The 18,562-nt window shown below is 38.6% G+C and overlaps 1 protein-coding gene and 1 pseudogene across 1 annotated transcript in view; both read right to left on the reverse strand.

Moving 5' to 3' along the window:
• Nucleotides 1-5,258: 5,258 nt before the first annotated feature.
• Nucleotides 5,259-18,562, reverse strand: part of LOC116544718 (butyrophilin-like protein 8) — a 40,476-nt gene continuing 27,172 nt past the window's right edge. Inside the window, exons 4-8 of the mRNA XM_032271307.1 lie at nt 8,701-8,814; nt 7,952-7,972; nt 7,364-7,390; nt 7,046-7,072; nt 5,259-6,408 (exon numbers count right to left, since the gene is read on the reverse strand). Coding sequence (XP_032127198.1) covers nt 5,753-6,408; nt 7,046-7,072; nt 7,364-7,390; nt 7,952-7,972; nt 8,701-8,814 — 845 coding nt within the window. The 3' untranslated portion in view covers nt 5,259-5,752. The remainder of the gene's footprint in view (nt 6,409-7,045; nt 7,073-7,363; nt 7,391-7,951; nt 7,973-8,700; nt 8,815-18,562) is intronic.
• LOC116544716 lies at nt 10,595-11,055 on the reverse strand (annotated as a pseudogene).

Below are 18,562 nucleotides of genomic sequence, written 5' to 3' on the forward strand. Positions count from 1 at the left end.
TAAAAGTTGTTTTTTTATAGTTGCTTTACAAATTTTTGTTTTATTTTGAAACAGTCATATAAACTTCCAGGAAATTGCAAAAATTGTTGAGTCTTGAGTACTCTTCACTAAACTTTCTCCAATGGTAATATTTTTTTTTAAATTAAGGCAATGGTAATTTCTTATGTAGCTTTGTTATAATATCGAAACCAGGAGATTGATATTGATATAAATATGTTAATTAGACTCCAGGCCTAATTTATGTTACCAGTTTTTACATGCACTGATTTGTGTGTGTGTGTGTGTGTGTGTGTGTGTGTGTGTGCACATGTAGTTCTGTGCAATTTTATTAGATATATAGATTCAAATAACCACCATCGCAAACAAGGTACTGTTTCAGACCAGGCATAGTGGCTTATACCTCCAATTCCAGCACTTTGGGAGGCTGAGGCAAGAGGGCAAGAGGATCACTTGAGCCCAGGCATTTGAGACCAGCCTGGGAAACAGAGAGAAACCTCATCTCTACTAAAAATGAAAGTTAAAAAATTAGAAATTAGTAGGGTGTGGTGGCACATGCCTTTGGTCCCAGCTACTCAGGAGGATGAGGTGAGAGGGTCATTCAAGCCTGGGAATTTGAGGCTGCAGTGAGCTGTGATTGAACCACTGCACTGCAGCTTGGGAGATAGAGCGAGACCCTGTCTCAAGAAAAAATAAATACTGTTCCATCACTATTGAAGGCCCCACTCAATGTGCATCTATAAATCATACTGATATGGTGTGGCTCTGTGTCCCCACCCACATCACATGCCAAATTGTAATCCCCATGTGTCAAAAGAGAGACTTGGTAGAAGGTGATTGGGTCATGGGTGTGGTTCCCTCATGCTGTTCTCATGATGGTGAGTGATTTCCATGAGATCTGATGGTTTAAAAGCATGTGGCAGGTTACCCCTTGCTCTGTTTCTCTCCTGCCGCCATGTAAGATGTGCCTTGCTTCCCCTTTGCCTTTTGCCATGATTGTAAGTTTCCTGGGGTCTCCCTAGCCATGCAGAACTAAGTTAATTAAACCTCTTTTCTTTATAAATTACGGAGTCTCAGGTAGTTCTTTACAGCAGTGTGAAAACAGACTAAAACACACAACTTTCCCCTCTTTCCTAATTCCTGAAAACCACTTATTTTTCTCCCTCTCTATAATTTGTGATTTTGAGAATGTTGTATAAATGGGGTTATATACTATGTAACCTTGTGAGATGGACTTTTTTTCACTGAATATATTGCCTCAAGATACATCCAAAATGTTGCATATATCAATAGTTTGTTCTTTCTTTTTAACCAAATAGTATTCCATCTACAACTGCTTTAAAACACACTATTACAGCACTGGGGAGAAGGGATTGTGGAAGACCCCGTGTATTTTCACTTCAATCACCCTCAAGTTCCCTGGGATAAGGCCAGAAGAGATTGAAGACTGGCAGCTTCTGGGGTGGTCACCTCTTCTCACTCAGCAGATGCTGCATTAAGAATCACATCCCTCTTCCCCCCTTGACACTGTCTGCACTCAGGTACCCAACTACCCACAGGCTTGGACATTACATAAAATCAATAAACAAATAGAAGTGTATCAGGCATATCACTGTGGTTTAAAAAATGTGAATGTTAATATTATAAAGTGAAAGAAAACAATTTAAAAAGACCACGTTGTATGATTCCAACTATATGACATTTCAGAAAATGCAAAACTCTGGATATAGTAAAAAGACCAGTGGTTGCCAGAGGTTAGTGATGAAGGAAGTATGAATAGGAGAGCATAAGGATTTTTAGGGCAAAGAAAGCATTCTGTATGATGCAGTGATGATAGATCCATGCATTGTCCATTTGCCAAAACACATAGAATGTACAACACCGAGAGTGAACGCTAATGTCAACTGCAGACTTTGGGTGATAATGAGCTGTTAACATAGGTTTATTGCTAGTTACGTTGTTCCACTCTCGGTGGGATGTAGACAGTACTCAGAGCTATATACATGTGTTGGAAGAGGGTATATGGGGACTCTTTATACTCTCCTTGTGACTTTTCTATGAACCCAGAACTGCTTTTTAAAATAAAGTATGTATTTATAAACGTGGGCATAGGTTTGAGGCCAGGAGCCTTCGCCTTTCTGGTCTTTCATCTTGGCCACGCCTTGGCTGGGCCTCAAGTCTGCTCACCTGGGTCTTCTAAATATTCTCTCTGCCAGCCTTGTGGTCCCTGTATAGTGAGAAAAATTGGTACTGTGGAGGGCCCTGGCTTGTTACAAGGGAGATCCCTGCTGTCAGGACAAGGACTGGCCAAATGAAACACAAGGTCTAAAACACTCTCCTGTAGTATCTCTGAGCCAGTAGCTGTTGGCTATTGTTGGTGTCATTGTTTAATATTTTTAAAAGCAGCTTTATTCAGGTATAATTGACATTAAATAAACTGTACATATATAAAGTATTTAATTTGATTATATTTGATTTATGAATATATCCATAATCCATCACCACCAAAGTGACAAGATAGTGAATATACCTTCACTACCAAAAGCATCCTTTCTCCCACCACCCCCTCCAAGCAACTGCTGATGTGCTTTCTGTTACTGTAGATTAGTTTGTATTCTCTAGAGTTTCATACACATGGAATCACACAGATTGTATTCTTTTTTTGTCTACCTTGTTTCACTGGTTGTAATTATTTTTGAGCTCCATCAATATTCTGCACATGAATAGTTCCATTTGTTGGGGGTGGGGAGCAAATTAGATTTCATTTAGTTTTAAAACCAAACCACTAGGAAAATATATCACAGCCTGGAAACAGCAAACAGACAGGCTATATTATCATTTCAAGTAATAAGCTGGTAAAAATATAATGAGTCTGCTATCAAAACAGTAAGATGCCATGGCTGGGGCAGGAACACTGCACGTAGCAAAGCTCCAGGCGAAAATGGTATTTGGTAATAGGGGGCTGCCCCTCCTTTTCTCTAAGGGAGTCACAGCTCATCCTAGCCCAAGTTGCTTATTTTTCTCCCTCCCTTACTTCCTGTTTTCAGGGGTTTGTCTCAATTGTTAATTCAGGGAGCTAAGTAAGCAATGCTGGGTTTAGGCTTTCCTTGTGTTCTGTTCTATGAAAACCAGGTTTTCCCAAATTCAGTGCATTACACTCTCTTATAAGCAAGTAGCCAATAGCTCCTCTTTTACTGTTCAGTCCTGGATACTAGCATATATCACAATCAAAACCCTCTTCTCTTTGAGGGGAAAGTGCTATTGTAAGATTGTCTTGTCATTTTGCTCCAGGCAGCTTCAGGGCCTATTAGCCAGTAAGAGGAAAGCCCTGGTTCCCATAATTAGTGTGACATTGCCTCTTGTGTTTTTTGCATGGTCTCCAGGCTGAAAGATGCAGTGTATAATAATTTGCAGTGGATAATAATCTACAAAAGAAATACACATTCACATCTTGATGGGCAGAAAATGTATCCACAAGGAACCTTTCAAAGTTCATATTCAAACTACTCTCCCTCCCAATTCCACATCTTAAAATCAACTTTTATTCCATGTATACATTTCACAAAACCAAGAAAACGAAGACCCAGAAAACTTTTTTCCCAAGTTGGTGACCTCACGGATTTCGTTTCACAACTTATGGAAAATGGTGTGGCGACACTTCTGGGAACAGGCTGTTGGCAACAAACAGAAACACCTCTCCTCAAACACAATCAGATCTAACCTGCCAGCCTGGTGGTTCCTGTGTAGCAAGAATAATTTGGTAGCGTGGAGGGCTCTGGCTTGTTACAAGGAAGATCCCTGCTGCCAGAACAAGCACTGGCCACATGAGACACAAGGTCTAAAACACTCTCCTGGAATATCACTGACCCAATTTATAAAGCACCAGTTTTTTCATTTCACTTTTCAGGACTGAAACATAAAAGACCCAGTATCCAGAGGCGGGTGACATATGCCTTACACGTATTGCCATCCTTAATTTCATTTATAATCTTTGCTTAAAAGACTAAAATTCTCATTCTTTTTAAAAAATATATTTTTGCTCTCGGCCCTGATGGCCACTGGCAAAGACTTTTATTTCTCGGTGGATAAGAGAGACTCTTTCATTTCCTTATTCATAGTCGGGATTAGGTGTATGTGGTTATCCACACAGTTGGTGCCTCAGCCATCCAGTGGTTCCTTCACCTGAAGCTCCTTACTCCTTTGTTGAATCTTTGGCTTTGTCGTGGCAATGCATAGCGTACCAGTCCAGGCGGTCTTGGAACTTCTTCAACTTGCTGGTCACCAAGGCCTAGGTTTGAACTGGCGGCGCATGGTAATGCTCAATGCACTGCTGCCCCTGCTGTGTGGATGCTTGGCTGTCCTCACAACAGCAGACACTGCACTGGAGCATGAGGCCATCAGGGAGGCCAGGAACCTTCGCCTTTCTGGTCTTTCGCCTTGGCCATGCTTTGGCAGGGCCTCGGGCTGCTCATCTGGGTCATCTGGATATTCTCTCTGTCCAGACTCTTCACCACGGAGTCCACAACCTCCTGTGCCCACAGCTGATATATGATGACCCTTCACTGTCTGCCTGAATAGTTTGTTTTTGACTGTGGAGGAGCATCTGATGCATGGATGTGCCACGATTTGTTTATCTGCTCATCTGTTGTAAGTATCTGGGCCATCTCCACCTTTCAACTATTATGAATGAGGCTTCTATGAATATTGATGTTCAAAGCTTTGTCAAGACATGCAGTTCCTTTCCTCTTGGCAAATACTGTTTACTTTAAAGAAACTGCCAAGCAGTTTTGCAAAACAGTTTTTACATTACACCCTTTCACATTCCTATCAGCGTGGTGGGAATTTCAGTTTCTGGAGATTCTGGCCAACATTGGGTATGATCATTCTTTGCAACTTTATTACCACTCCAATAAGTAGGAATAGTATCTCATTGTTGTTAACTTGAATTTTCTTAATTACTATGATGTTGAGTATCTTTTCTTGTGCCTGTCACCTGTATAGCTTCTTTGTTCACAGATGTAATTTTTTCCTGCATTTGTTGAAACGATCATATAGTTTTCTTTTTCATTTTGTTAATGTGGCTAATTATACTGGTTGATTTTTGAATATTAAGCCACATATGAAAAAACCACATTTAGTAGTGATACATTATACTTTGAATGTATTGTTGGATTCAGTTTGCTAAAATTTTAATTAGAAAATTTGTGTTTAAGTTCATGGGGGATATGGACATGTAGTATTCTTTCTTTTCTTGTAGTGTCCTTGTCTGTTTTTGGTATCAAAGTGATGCTGGCTCTACAGAATGCACCAGAAGTGCCTCCTTCCCTGCAATTACTTGGCTCTGGCACAAAGTAGATGCCTGTTTCATGGGTGATTTTAAATAGGGAACAATAAATTCATGTGAAATAAGCAAGCAAAGACCATATTGAATGTGTAATATAATGAACAAACCATTAGGATACACTCTGTCATCAACAAGATCTAAGCATGATTCACATTCATTGTCTACTTAATCTACACCATGGCCTGTGAGGGGAATTCCTGACTGTTCCTCGCCTGAGAGGTAGTGACTATTTCAAGATCACTTAGCAGGATGGAGTGAGAGCAAACTAAATCTAATGTTAGCCTTCTTCCCTCCCCACTCTGGGCAGCCATGAGTCCTGACACCCATATGGACAGGCCAATCCCCCTTCATCTGGAAGCCACCACAGCTGGCCGCTGCAGGACTTTGGATCTGGGAGAGAAACCTTAGTATTCAAAAGAAGAATGTGAGGTGTGATTCATCCTGCTCATCACTCCTGGGCAGGAAGGGCGTGGCTAACTGCGAGAAGGACTCACTGTTGTATGCCTCTAGGGTTGTAAAGGCACTTTGTGAAGAGGCCTCTCTCTCTGATTCCTGGGACAATGGGCAGATGACTATAAGAGTCCCATTATTGCGCTTATGCTCAACGTAGGGCCTCAATAAGCCTTCAAACCGACATGTCAGGGTATAAATGAGGGTCTGGTCGTTTATGTTGAAGAAGGAGATGGTCCCACCCTCATAGTCCAGGAAGATCCCTATTCGTGTAGGAGGGATCCTGGGGAAGAGGTTGATAAGATGGGGATTGAATGTGAAATGTAGTTTCTTCAGTCCGAGGACCCAGTATCCATTGTTGGGAGACAAAGTCACATACTTCTGCTTCCTGTCCACATCATCCCTGCACACTCCGACGTACCACCATGTACTGTAACCCACGTCCACCTCCCAGTAATGTTTCTCTGCCTGGAAACTCTGAGAAGCCACCACACTCTTCCTTGTAAATCTCTTCTCAGAGTAAGGCACCTCCTGAAGAGCCGTTCTGTGGGTTACAGTTTTCAGATAAGAAACACAGAGCTGTGGGTGAGCCGTCTCTGGGTCCAGAGTCACCTCCACTGTGGTGCAGTGTGGGAGAGAGGAAGCATGAGTTACTGAAGAGGAAATCTCAGCTAGAACAAGAGGTCAACCCTCCCACTGTAGACTGGCTCCAGGTGGGATAGGTGAGGCCCCGGACCTGAGCCTCCCTCAGACACTGCCCTTCAGGTCCTTCCATTACCAGTGCAGCCCAGAGGGCCTATTGATGTCTAAAAATGTGCCAATATGAGGTCCCAATCTTGGCATATCACTCAACCCTGCCACTGTCCCTTTACATAGGAAACTATTTGATTCATGAAAGCTGGAGGGACCCCACTATCTAACTTACACCCACTCAGAATTTTCTCCCTGACTTCACTTCCTTCCCCTCAGCCCAACACCTGACTAGCCACTAGTGCCCTCAATTTCCTGAAACTGTGCCAAAGACACCCTATCTCCCATTTACTGAGCCCCTGTCCTCTCCCCTCCCAGACCCAGGGGAAGACGTGTGTTTGGGGGCACTGCATCCTTGGGGGCTATAAAGCATCCAAGTTTCTCCATCTGCAGGCAGGATGGGTCTCAGCATCACTCTGTGTTCCCATATCTGTCCTTGTTCAGCTCACTCTCTCATGGGCACCTAAAATTCCATCCCACCATCAGCCACTCAGGCATTGGTACCTGCATGTTTCCGGGCCTCTCTCAATTCTGAAAGCATGCAGACAGAGCAGGCAGTTCAGTGCTCCCGTGGGGAACCAGACACAGGGAGAGAGGAGAGACCAAGGATTAGGACCCTTTTTGAGTGTCATGGGCCCTCCAGAGATTGGAAGAAGATTATAAGGCTTCTCTGCAAAAATGCGCCTCCCCAAAATCTACAATTTCAGAGTCCCATCACAAGCTTGGCTCTGCCATGACCCATGGGCCTATGGATATAAAAATCCATAAAAGAGAGATTTGGAAAGGAGTCATAAATGGGTGAAGAGGAATATTTTCTTTTACCTGCCTGTCTGCACTTTCTTCTCCGGTCTGAAAAGCAAAAACAAAAATCACAGAAGTGGCTGACATCACAGAGTGGGGGCCCAGGGAGGGCGTGGGAGGGAAGCCCTGCATGTGACAACACTCTCACCCAGTTTATCCTGGTGTTTCCATGAAAGAAAAAGCAGACTATTTGGTGGTTGATACAGGACTGAATAAAGTCTCAAAGTGTCAGGCCAGGGGAGGTCGAGGCTCACCTACAAATTTTTCTCAGGTTCCTCACTGTGGTCCACACACCCTCAGAGCTCATGATCAATGCCTCCCTCCCACCCCCGACTCCCCCACCACCACCACACACAGAGCAGACCAACAGGCAACAGGCACAGACAATTTGTGGGGACTTCCAGGCCCTGATGCCTATCCTAAGCCCTCTAGATACCTGAGGGACAACTCATTAGCAGTGGATGGAGAGATCAAGGCAGCTGCTGTCCTTCACTTGTGGGTGCTTCCTGTCCAGCCTGGAGCCAGGGTCCTCTAGAGGCTCAAACTGTGGATCAGGAAGGGACCCAGGAGGATCATGCGTGGGAGGCTCAGGACGTGACACATACTTACCCAGTTCTGCCTGGATTTTCCCTGAAACAGAAACAGTATGTTCAGTGGTGGACACAGGAGTGTGCAAGGTACAAACACTACCCTGGCTCCTTGCACAGGTGGGATGAGCTGCAGGTGTGAAGGGCAGGGCCTCTCCTAGAACACTTATATGTGCTTGTCTACCCAGTCTCTGCATGGAGTGTAGCTGTCTGGGGTGGAGCAAGAGATCAGGAAGGTTCATGCTAAGGAGAGGGACAACAGCTGGGATGCTGTGGAGGTGGGGATGGAGATGGAAGAAGGTGGCTGGGAGGGCAGATGGAGGTGGCCTCATCCTCAAGGGGAAGTGTCCCACCCAAGGAGGAGGAAATTGGTTTTGGTGGTGAAAAGTCTTATTGAGACTGAATATAACTTTATCTTATTGTCAGTCACTTTTATTTCCTCCTTTATGAATTTGTTCACCCCATTAAAACTTTTAAAAAGTGTCTTGGTGTTGTTCATAGAAAATCATCCAAGCTCTATAGGTTCTGAAAATCATTTACTCCCTTATTATTTAACCTAAATGAAGTAGCAAGAGCCTGTCATGGTTGGTATTTCCAGAGGGAGAAATATTAGTATACCATAGAGAAGGATGATAACTTTTTGGGCCTAGCTGGACCTCTGGAGGCGGGGACTAGAGGAAGAGAACCAGCTGGGATGTGGGAGCATCTCTGATCTTGTCCCTGCTGGAACCATGAATAAGGTACCAGCCCATGCTTCTCTCTCTCACTTACCCTGGAATTTGGAGAAGAAAATCTTCAGTCCAACAATACCAAAAAATAGGCCAGAGCAGAGTATTCCCAGTACTTTGACAGCCAGGGCCCATGATACAGGCTGGAAAAAGGTATCTGGAAAACAATCCCACAGACATTTTAGTTACTGGTGAACAGAGGACACAATTCAATTCTTCTTTAAGGACGCAACTTGTTCTCCAAGATAAAAGAAACAGGTTTCTATAAATTCTCCTATAGGTTTAACACTTTGATTTTATTTTTGTTATAAAATGAGATAGTGGTTCTATTTATTTTTCTTCTCAACAGATAACGACTGTGCCAACATCATTTATTGAACGGACCTTCTTTTACACACTGATACATGCAATGTCACCTCTGACCCAATAAACTTTCTGTTTAGGTTTGGATTTGTTTCTGGGCTTTCTGCTCTGTGCCATTTATCTACTTGTTCACTTTTGTGCTAGTAATTTTGAATGGTTTAATCACCACAGTTCTGGGATATGTCTTGGTATAAACTAGACTAAGTCTCCTAACTTCTTATTCAGTTGTGCCTTGGCAATCATGGCCATTTGCTCTGTGACATAATTTTTTTTTTATGAGATGTAGTCTCACTCTGTCACCCAGGCTGGAGTGCAGTGGCACAATCTTGGCTCACTGCAACCTCCACTTTCCAGGTTAAAGTCATTCTCCTGCCTCAGCCTCCTGAGTAGCTGGAACTACAGGTGTGCGCCACCACACCCAGCTAATTTTTGTATTTTTTAGTAGAAATGGAGTTTCACCACATTGGATAGGCTGGTCTCAAACTCCTGACCTCGTGATCCACCTGCCTCGGTCTCCCAAGTGCTGGGATTACAAGCATACGCCACTGCGCCCGGCCTGTGACATAAATTTTTATATTGACTTGTCAAGTTCTAAGAAAATTCTGCTGAGATTTTGAATGGAATTGTATCGAATCTATAGATCAATTCAGAGAGAACTGCTATCTTAAAATATTTTCATCTTCTTGTCTGAAAAAATATCTCTTCCCTTCTTTTATTACTATTATTTAAATTGACAAATCACATACATATTAATGGGGTACAATGTGACTCTTTGATACATTCCTACAATGTGGAATGATTAAATCAAGCCAATTAACACATCCATCACCTCCTTTATTTATCATTTTTATGATGAGATATTTATGTATTTTTCTTTTCGTTATTCTGAAATATGCAATATGTTATTATTGACTACAGTTAACCTGTTGTTTAATAGGCTTAAAAATATATTCCTGTTGTCTATTTCAATCTTTGCACCCTTTGACCAACAACTCCCCAGTCTCCCGTGCCCTCTGCCCCAGCCTCTGGTTATATTCTACACTCTATTGTTATGAGTTCAACTTTTTTAGCATTGACATATGTCAGATCATGAGATTCATCTTTCTGAGCTTGGCTTATTCACTTAGCATGATGTCCTTTAGGTTTATCTTTGGAGTTACAAACTACCAAATTTCCATTTTTTTAAAGGCTAAATATTGTTTTCCATTGTATAAATAAATCACATTTTCTTTATTCATTCATCTGATTGGACACTTAGATTGAACTTAGCAATTATGAGTAATACAACTATCCCTTCAACATATTGATTTCAATTCATTTGCATATATTCCCATAAGTAGGATTGCTGAATCATAGAGTAGTTCTATTTTCAGTTTTTTGAGAAAACTCCATACTGTTTTATGTAATGGCCATACTAATTTACATTCCCACCAATAATGTACAAGAGCTCCTTTTCTCAGCATCTTTGCAAACACTTATCTTTAATCTTTTTGATAATAGCTATTCAAAGAGATGTAAGGTGATATCTTATTGTGGTTTCATTTGCATTTCTGCAATGATTAGAGATGCTGAGCATTTCTTCATGTACTTGGTATCCATTTATTTATTTATGTTTATTTTATCTACAAAGAGCTATCATGGTTTTCATTGGGTAGATGCCTTGGATAATCCATTCAAGGAAGATCACTTAGTTCAACTTAATGAAACCTATATCCTTTGCGTACTGACGGAAACATTGCCGGCACATTTTGAGGCCATATTTCCAGATCAGACCATGCCAGTTTGAGCAGACTCAACAAGAGCAAGAACCGTGACTGAATTTTCACGGGTGGCTCCAGTATAGCTGCTGGTGACACATCTTTCTCTCAGGAGTGCAACTAGGTGAAAGGAAAGAGTTAGTGCCAGCATGCACTCTCCCTGTTTTCCACTTAAATATAATTTTGAGAAATGTTTGTTTAGGTCCTTTGCCCATTTTTAAGATCAGATTTTTTTTTCTTGCTATTGAGCTGTTTGAATTTCTTATATATTTTAGTTATTAACCCCCATCAGCTGTTTGGCTTGCAAATATTTTCTCTCACTCTATGGGTTGTCCTTTGCCTTGTTAACTGTTTTCTTTGCTGTACAGAAGCTTTTTAGTTTGACATAATCCCATTTGTCTATTTTTGCTTCTGTTGCTTATGCTTTTTATGTCATATTCAAAAAAATTATTGCCAAGATCAAAGTCATGGAGATTTGCCCATATGTTTTCTTCTAGTAGTTTTATAATTGCAGGCCTTACATTTAAGTTTTTAATCTAATTTGAGTTCATTTTTGTACATGGTGTGAGATAAGTGTTCAATTTCATACGTGTGCATGTGGATATCCACTTGCTTCAACATCATTTATTGAAGAGACTGTCCTTTCTTCATCTTGTATTCTTGACAACTTTGTCAAAAATCTATTGTTCATAAACACATGAGTGTATTTCTGAACTTTCCATCTTGTTCCATTGAATGATGTGTCTGTTTTTGTGCCAGCCCCAGGATGTTGTAATTATAATCACTTTATATTTTGAAATCAGAGAATAGTGACTCCAACTTAATTATTTTTGCTCAAGATTGCTTTAGCTATTTGAGATCTTTCATGGTTCCATATGGAAAATGTAAAATGCAATAAAATAAATAAATGGGAAAAAAAAATAAAGATTGCTTTTTTCTATATCTGTGAAAAATGACATCAGAACCTTGAGAGAAACTGTGTTGAGTCTGTAGATAGCTTTGGGTAATATGGACATTTTAACAATGCAAATTATTTTAATTCATAAACATGGAATACATTTTATTTTTGTGTTCAATTTTTAAAGTTTTATTTTACTTAGTATTGACATAATTGTTCATATTTGCAGGGTAGAAAATGGTGTTTTGATATATGTATACAATATGTAATGATAAAATTAAGGTAATGAATATATCCATCACCTCAAACATTAATCATTTCTTTAAGGTGAGAACACTCAAAATCCTCTTTTCTAGCTATTTTGAAATATGTAATATGTTGTTGTTAATTAGAATTATCCTACTGTGGAATGGAAGGCTGGAACTCATTGCCAATATTTAAATGTAATGTACCTGATCAACCTCTCCTCATCCCCTACAATCCCTCTACACTTACCAGCCGGTAGTAACCACTATTCCATTTTCTACTTCTATGAGATCAGCTTTTTTTTTTTTTTTTTTTGAGACGGAGTTTCGCTCTTGTTATCCAGGCTGGAGTGCAATAGCTCGATCTTGGCTCACCGCAACCTCCGTCTCCTGGGTTCAAGCAATTCTCCCGCCTCAGCCTCCCGAGTAGCTGGGACTACAGGTGTGTGCCACCATGCCAAGCTAATTTTTGTATTTTTAGTAGAGACGGGGTTTCACCATGTTGACCAAGATGGTCTTGGAGATCAGCTTTTTATTTATGTGATACAATGTAAAGTTGTGATACATGTATAAATTGTGTAATGACCATTTCCATCACCCTAAACACTTGTCATGTCTTTGTGGTGAGAGCATTCACAATTCTCACTTCTAGCTATTCTGAAATATGTAATACATTCTTGTTAACTCTAGTCACTCTGCTAATAGGACACCAGAGCATTTTCCTCCTATCTAATTGTAACTTTGTATGCACTGGTCAATATTTCTCCATTCCTCCCACTACCCTATTCTCCAGCTCTACCAGTCTCTGGTAACCCTTACTTTTTTACTTCTATGAGATAAACTTTTTGGATTTCATATATGGGTGAGATCATATGGTATTGTCTTTCTGTGTCTGGCTTAATTTACTTAACATAATGTCTTCTAGGTTCTCTACCTCTATGAGATACATTTACTGGATTCTACATTTGGGTGAGATCATGTATGGTTTAATTTACTTAGCATAGTGTCTTCTAAGTTCATCCATGTTGTTGCAAATAATAGGATTTCACTCTTTTATGGCTGAATAATTTTCCATTTTGTATATACATTATATTTGTTTTTCATTAATTTGTTAATAAATGCTTTGGTTGATTCCATATCTTAGCTATTGTGAATAGTGCTGAAGTAAACATAGGAGTGCAGATCTCTTTGATATTTCTTTCTTTTGGTTATATAACCAGCAGTTTGATTGCTGGATCTATAGTAGTTTTATTTTGAATTTTTTGAGAAATCATACTGTTTTCCATAATGAACATACTAATTTAAAATCCCACCAATGGAGTGTAAGTGTTCCTCTTCTCTACATCCTTAATAATTATCTTTTGTTGTTTCGATAATAGCAATTCTAACTTGAGTAATGTTTTATCTCATTGTGGTTTTGATTTGCATTTCCCTGATGACTAGCTATATTGAACAGTTTTTAATATATCTGTTGCTCATTTGTATGTTTTCTTTTGAGAAATATTATAAGGTCTAACATCCCTTTTGTGATTGGATTATTTGGGTTTTTTCACTCTTGCATTGAATCCTGGATATGAATACCTAGTCAGATATATAGTTTGCAAATATTGTCTCCAATTCTGTAAGTTACCTCTTCACTATGTTAATTATTTCCTTTGCTGTGCAAAAGCTTTTCAGTTTGATGTAATCGCATTTGTCTGTTTCTGCTTTTGTTGTCTGTGGTTTTGGAATAATATAAAAAAATTCTTGCCCAGTCCAATGTCCTAAAGCATTTTTCCTATGTTTGCTTCTAGTAGCTTTATAGTTTTAGGTTTTACATTTTAACATTTAATTCATTCAGTTTATTTTTTGTGTATGGTGAGAGAAAGAAGTTTAGTTCATTCTTCTGAATATGGATACTAGCAAATGCAGCACTATTTTTTGAAGAGCTTGTCTAATATATATTCTTGGCACCTTTCTCAAAAGTGAGTTGACTGTAAATATGTGGATTTATATCTGGGTTTTGTATTCTGTCTCATTCTTCTATGTGTCTGTTTTTATGCCAGTACCATGCTATCTTGGCTACTACGTTTTTGTAATGTATTGAAGCTTCATAGTATGATGCCTCTAGCTTTGTTCTTTTATTCAGGAATGCTTTGGCTGTTTGGAGTCTTTTGCAGCTCCATATGAATTTTAGGATTTAGGTTTTTATTTATTTGAATTATGTCACTGGTATTTTGATAAGGATTGTATTGACTCTGTAGATCACTTTAGGTAGCATGGTCATTTTACCAATCTTAATTCTTTCAGGAACATGGGGTATCTTTTCATTTGTTTGTGTTCCCTTCAGTTCCCGTCATCAACGTTTTGTAGTTTTTATTGTGAAGACCTTCACCTCCTTGGTTAAACTTATTCCTTGGTATTTTATTTTGTTGTAGCTATTGTAAATAATATTGCTTTCTTGATTCTTTTTTAACTAGTTTGTTATTGATGTGTAGAAACACTACTGAATTTACATGTTGATTTTGTATCCCGCAACATTACTGAATTTGCTTATCAGTTCTAAGAGGTTTATTTTGCCCAGGAATCTCTAGGGGATTTTATATGTTGATTTTGTATCCTGCAACATTACTGAATTTGCTTATCAGTTCTAAGAGGGTTTTTTTGCCCAGGAATCTTTAGGGAATTTTTTTTATATAAAGATCATGTTGTCTGCAAACAGGAACAATTTGACTTTCTCCTTTCCAATTTAGATGCCCTTTATTTTTTTTCTTGCCTAATTGCTCTGGTTAGGACTTCAGTACTTTGTTGAATAAGAGTGATAAAAGTGGGAATCCTTGTCTTGCTCCAGTTCTTACTGAAAAGCTTTCCACTTTTCCCCATTCTGTAAGATGTTAGCTGTGAGTTTGTCATATGCAACCTTGATTGTGTTGAGGTACATTTCTGCTACATCTAACCTGTTGAGAGTTTAGATCATGTAGAAATGTTGAATTTCATCAAATATTTTTTATGTCTATTGAGATGATCATAAGTTTTTTGGTCTTCACTCTGTGGATGTGATATATCACATTTATTGATTTCCATATGTTGAACCATCTTTGCCTCCCTGTAATTAATCCCACTTAATCATGGTGTATATTCTTCTTGATGTGCCATTGGATTTAGATTGCTAGTATTTTGTTGAAGATTCTTGCATGTATGTTCACAAAGGATATTATTGTCCTGTAGTATTCTCCTTTTTGTTGTATTCTTTTCTGATTTTGGCATCTGGGTAATACTGTCCTCAAGGAATGAGTTTGAAAGAATTCCCACCCCTTCAACTTTTTGTAATGCTTTAAGAAGAGATGGTGTTAGTTCTTTAAATGTTTAGTAGAATCCAGCAGTGAAGTCATCTTGTTTTGATCTTTTGTTTGTTTGGAGACTTTCTACTGCTGATTCACTCTTGTTATTTATGATTAGTCTGATTAGGTTTTCTATTTTTTTCCTGACTCAGTTTTGGTATGTTCCATGTGTTTAGGAGTTTATCTGCTTCTTTTAAGCTTTCCAGTTTGTTGGCATATAGTAATTTTCTTTCTTTCTTTCCTTTCCTTTTTTTTTTTTTTTTTTTTTTGAGATAGAATCTTGCTGTGTCTCCCAGGCTGGAGTTCAGTGTCACAATCTTGGCTCCCTGCAGCCTCTTCCTCCTGGGTTCCAGCGATTCTCATGCTTCAGCCTCCCGAGTAGCTGGGGCTACAGGCATGTGCCACCAAGCCTGGCTAATTTTTGTGTTTTTTGTTTTTTAGTACAGATGGGGTTTCACCATGTTGGCCAGGTTGTGCTCGAACTCCTGACTTCAAGTGATTTACCAGCCTTGGCTTCCCAAAGTGCTGGGATTACAGGCATGAGCCACTGTGCCCCATGGCGTATAGTAGTTCTTAATAGTCTCCAATGATCCCTTGTATTTTCTCTGGTATCAGTTGTAATGCTCCTTTTGGTTTCTGATTTTCTTTATTTGGGTCTTCTCTTTTTTTTTTTCATAGTTAGTCTAGCTAAGGGTTTGTCTTTTCAAAACACAAACTCTTAGTTTTGTTGATCTTTTGTATTATAATTTTGGTCTCTGTTTCATAATTTCTCCTCTGATATTTATTATTTCTTTCCTTATACTATATTTGGGCCTAGTTTTTTCTTGCTCTTCTAGTTTCTTAAGGCTAAATGTTAGGGGTTTTTTACTTGAAATATTTATACTTTTTATGATGTAGGCATTTATTGCTATAAACTTACCTATAAATTTTTACCATATCCCATATATTTTGGTATGTTGTGTTTATTTTGTTTGTTTGGTTTTTTTCCTCTGAGACAAAGTCTTGCTCTGTTGTCCAGGCTGGAGTGCAGCAGCATGATCTCGGCCCACTGCAACCTCCACCTCCCGGTTCAAGAGATTCTCCTGCCTCAGCCTCCTGAGTAGCTGGGTTAGAGGAATGCACCACCACACCCAGCTAATTTTTGTATTTTTAGTAGAGACAGTGTTTCACCATGTTGACCAGGCTGGTCTTGTAGTCCTGACCTCATGATCCGCTCACCTCAGTCTCCCAAAGTGCTGGGATTACAGGTGTGAGCCACTGTACCCAGCCAGTATGTTGTGTTTCTATTTTCATTTATTTTAAGAAGTTTTTTAACTTTCTTTTTAATTTCTGCATGAGCCAATGGTGGTAGAAAAGCATGCTGTTTAATTTCCATGTATTTATACAATTTCCAGTGTTCTTGTTATTGATTTCTTGTCTTATTCTATTGTGCTCTGAAAATATACATGATATAGTTTTGATTTTAAAGAAATTTTTGAGGTTGTTTTGTGGCCTAACATAAAATGTATCCTGGAGAATGTTCCATGTGCTGATGAGAAGAATGTGTATTCTGCAGTTTATGGATAAAATGTTATGTAAATATCTGCTGTGTTCATTTGGTGTATAGTGTACAATAAATCCAATGTTACTTTGTTGATTTTCTGTCTAGATGATCTGTCCAATATTGAAGCCCCCAGCTTCAACAGCTAGAGAGTCCAGCTAGACATTATGTTAATTAATGTATTGGGATCTACCTTTCCCTTTAGATCTAGCAATATTTGCTTTATGAATCTTAATGCTCCTTTATTGGGTTCATATATATTTACAACTGCTATATTGGCCCCTTTAACATTAAATAATAGTCTTCTTTGCCCCTTTTTACAATTTTTGACTAAAAATCTATTTTAGCTGATATAAGTATAGCTATTCTTGCTTGTTTTTTGTTTCCTTTTGTGTGGAATATCATTCTTCATCCCTCAATTTCAGTCTATGCGTGTCTTTACAGGTGAAGTGAGTTTCTTGTAGGTGGCGTATAATGAGATCTTTTTTTCATTCTTTCATTCAGCCAATCTATATATTTTAATTAGGGAATTTAAACTATTTACATTCAAGAGTATTGTTGATGAGTGAGGACTTACTGCTGTCATTTTGTTAACTTTTTATTCATTATTTTGTATATCCCAGTTTGATTCTTCCTCTCTTATCATTTATCTTTGTCATTTGATGGATTACTATAGTGATAAAATTTGATTTCTTTCTCTTTTTCATATCTGTTCTTCCAGTGAGTTTTCTACTTTCAGGTGTTTTCATATGGTAGTTATTGACCTTTCCCTTCCAGATGTAGGATTCCTTTGAGCATTTCTTGTAAGGCTGATCTAGTGGTCATAAATTTCCCCAGTTTTGCTTATCTAAGAAAATATCTTTTCCTTCTTTATTTCTGAAGGATAGCTTTGCTGGATATCATATCTTAGTTGCCTTTTTTTTTCTTTCCAGCACTTTGAACATAGTATCCCATTATTTCTTGGCCTGTAAGATTTCTGTTAAGAAGTCTGCTGTTAGTCTGATGGGAATTCTCTTATATACAGCCTGACACTTTTTTCTGGCTCTTTTTAGAATTCTCTTTTTGTTCTTAACTTTTGACAATCTGACTATAATGTCCCATGGAGAGGATCTTTTTGTGTTGAATATATTTGGAAACTTTTAAGCTTCCTGGAACTAGATGTCTACATCTCTTCCAGGACTTGGGAAGTTTTCAGATATTATTTTGTTAAATAGGTTATTTATACCATCTATCATCTCTTCTTCTGAAACTCACACAATATGAAATTTTTTTCACTTAATGGTATTCCATAAGTCCTGTATACTTTTTTCATTTTTTTCTCTTTTTTTTTCATCTGACAGAGTTATTTCAAAATATCTGTCTTCGAGTTCAGAAATTTTTTATTCCAATTGATCTCTTGTATTGTTGAAGCTCTTGATTATGTTTTTTATTTCATTCATTGAATTCCTTAGCTCTAAGATTTCTGTTAAACTCTTTTGTAATATCTGTCTCTCTGTTGAACATTTCTTTTTTTTTTAATGGGGAAGGGGCTTTTAAAAAATATTTCATTTAGATCATGAATTGTTTCCTGATTTTGTTAGATTTTCTATTTCTAGTCTCTCATATCTCACTAAGTGTTCTTAAAAAATCATTATTTTTATTTTGAACTCCATTTCAGGCATTCATAGATTTTATTTTCCTTGGGGTCTTTTACTGAAGAATTATTGTGCTCCTTTGGAAGTGTCATATTTCTTTGGATTTTCATGTTTCTTGTGTTCCTACACTGATATCTGAAAATTTGGT

The sequence above is a fragment of the Sapajus apella genome, unplaced genomic scaffold, assembly GCF_009761245.1.
Source record: "Sapajus apella isolate SASKATOON/1434 unplaced genomic scaffold, GSC_monkey_1.0 scaffold228, whole genome shotgun sequence".
NCBI classification, from domain to species: Eukaryota; Metazoa; Chordata; class Mammalia; order Primates; family Cebidae; genus Sapajus; species Sapajus apella.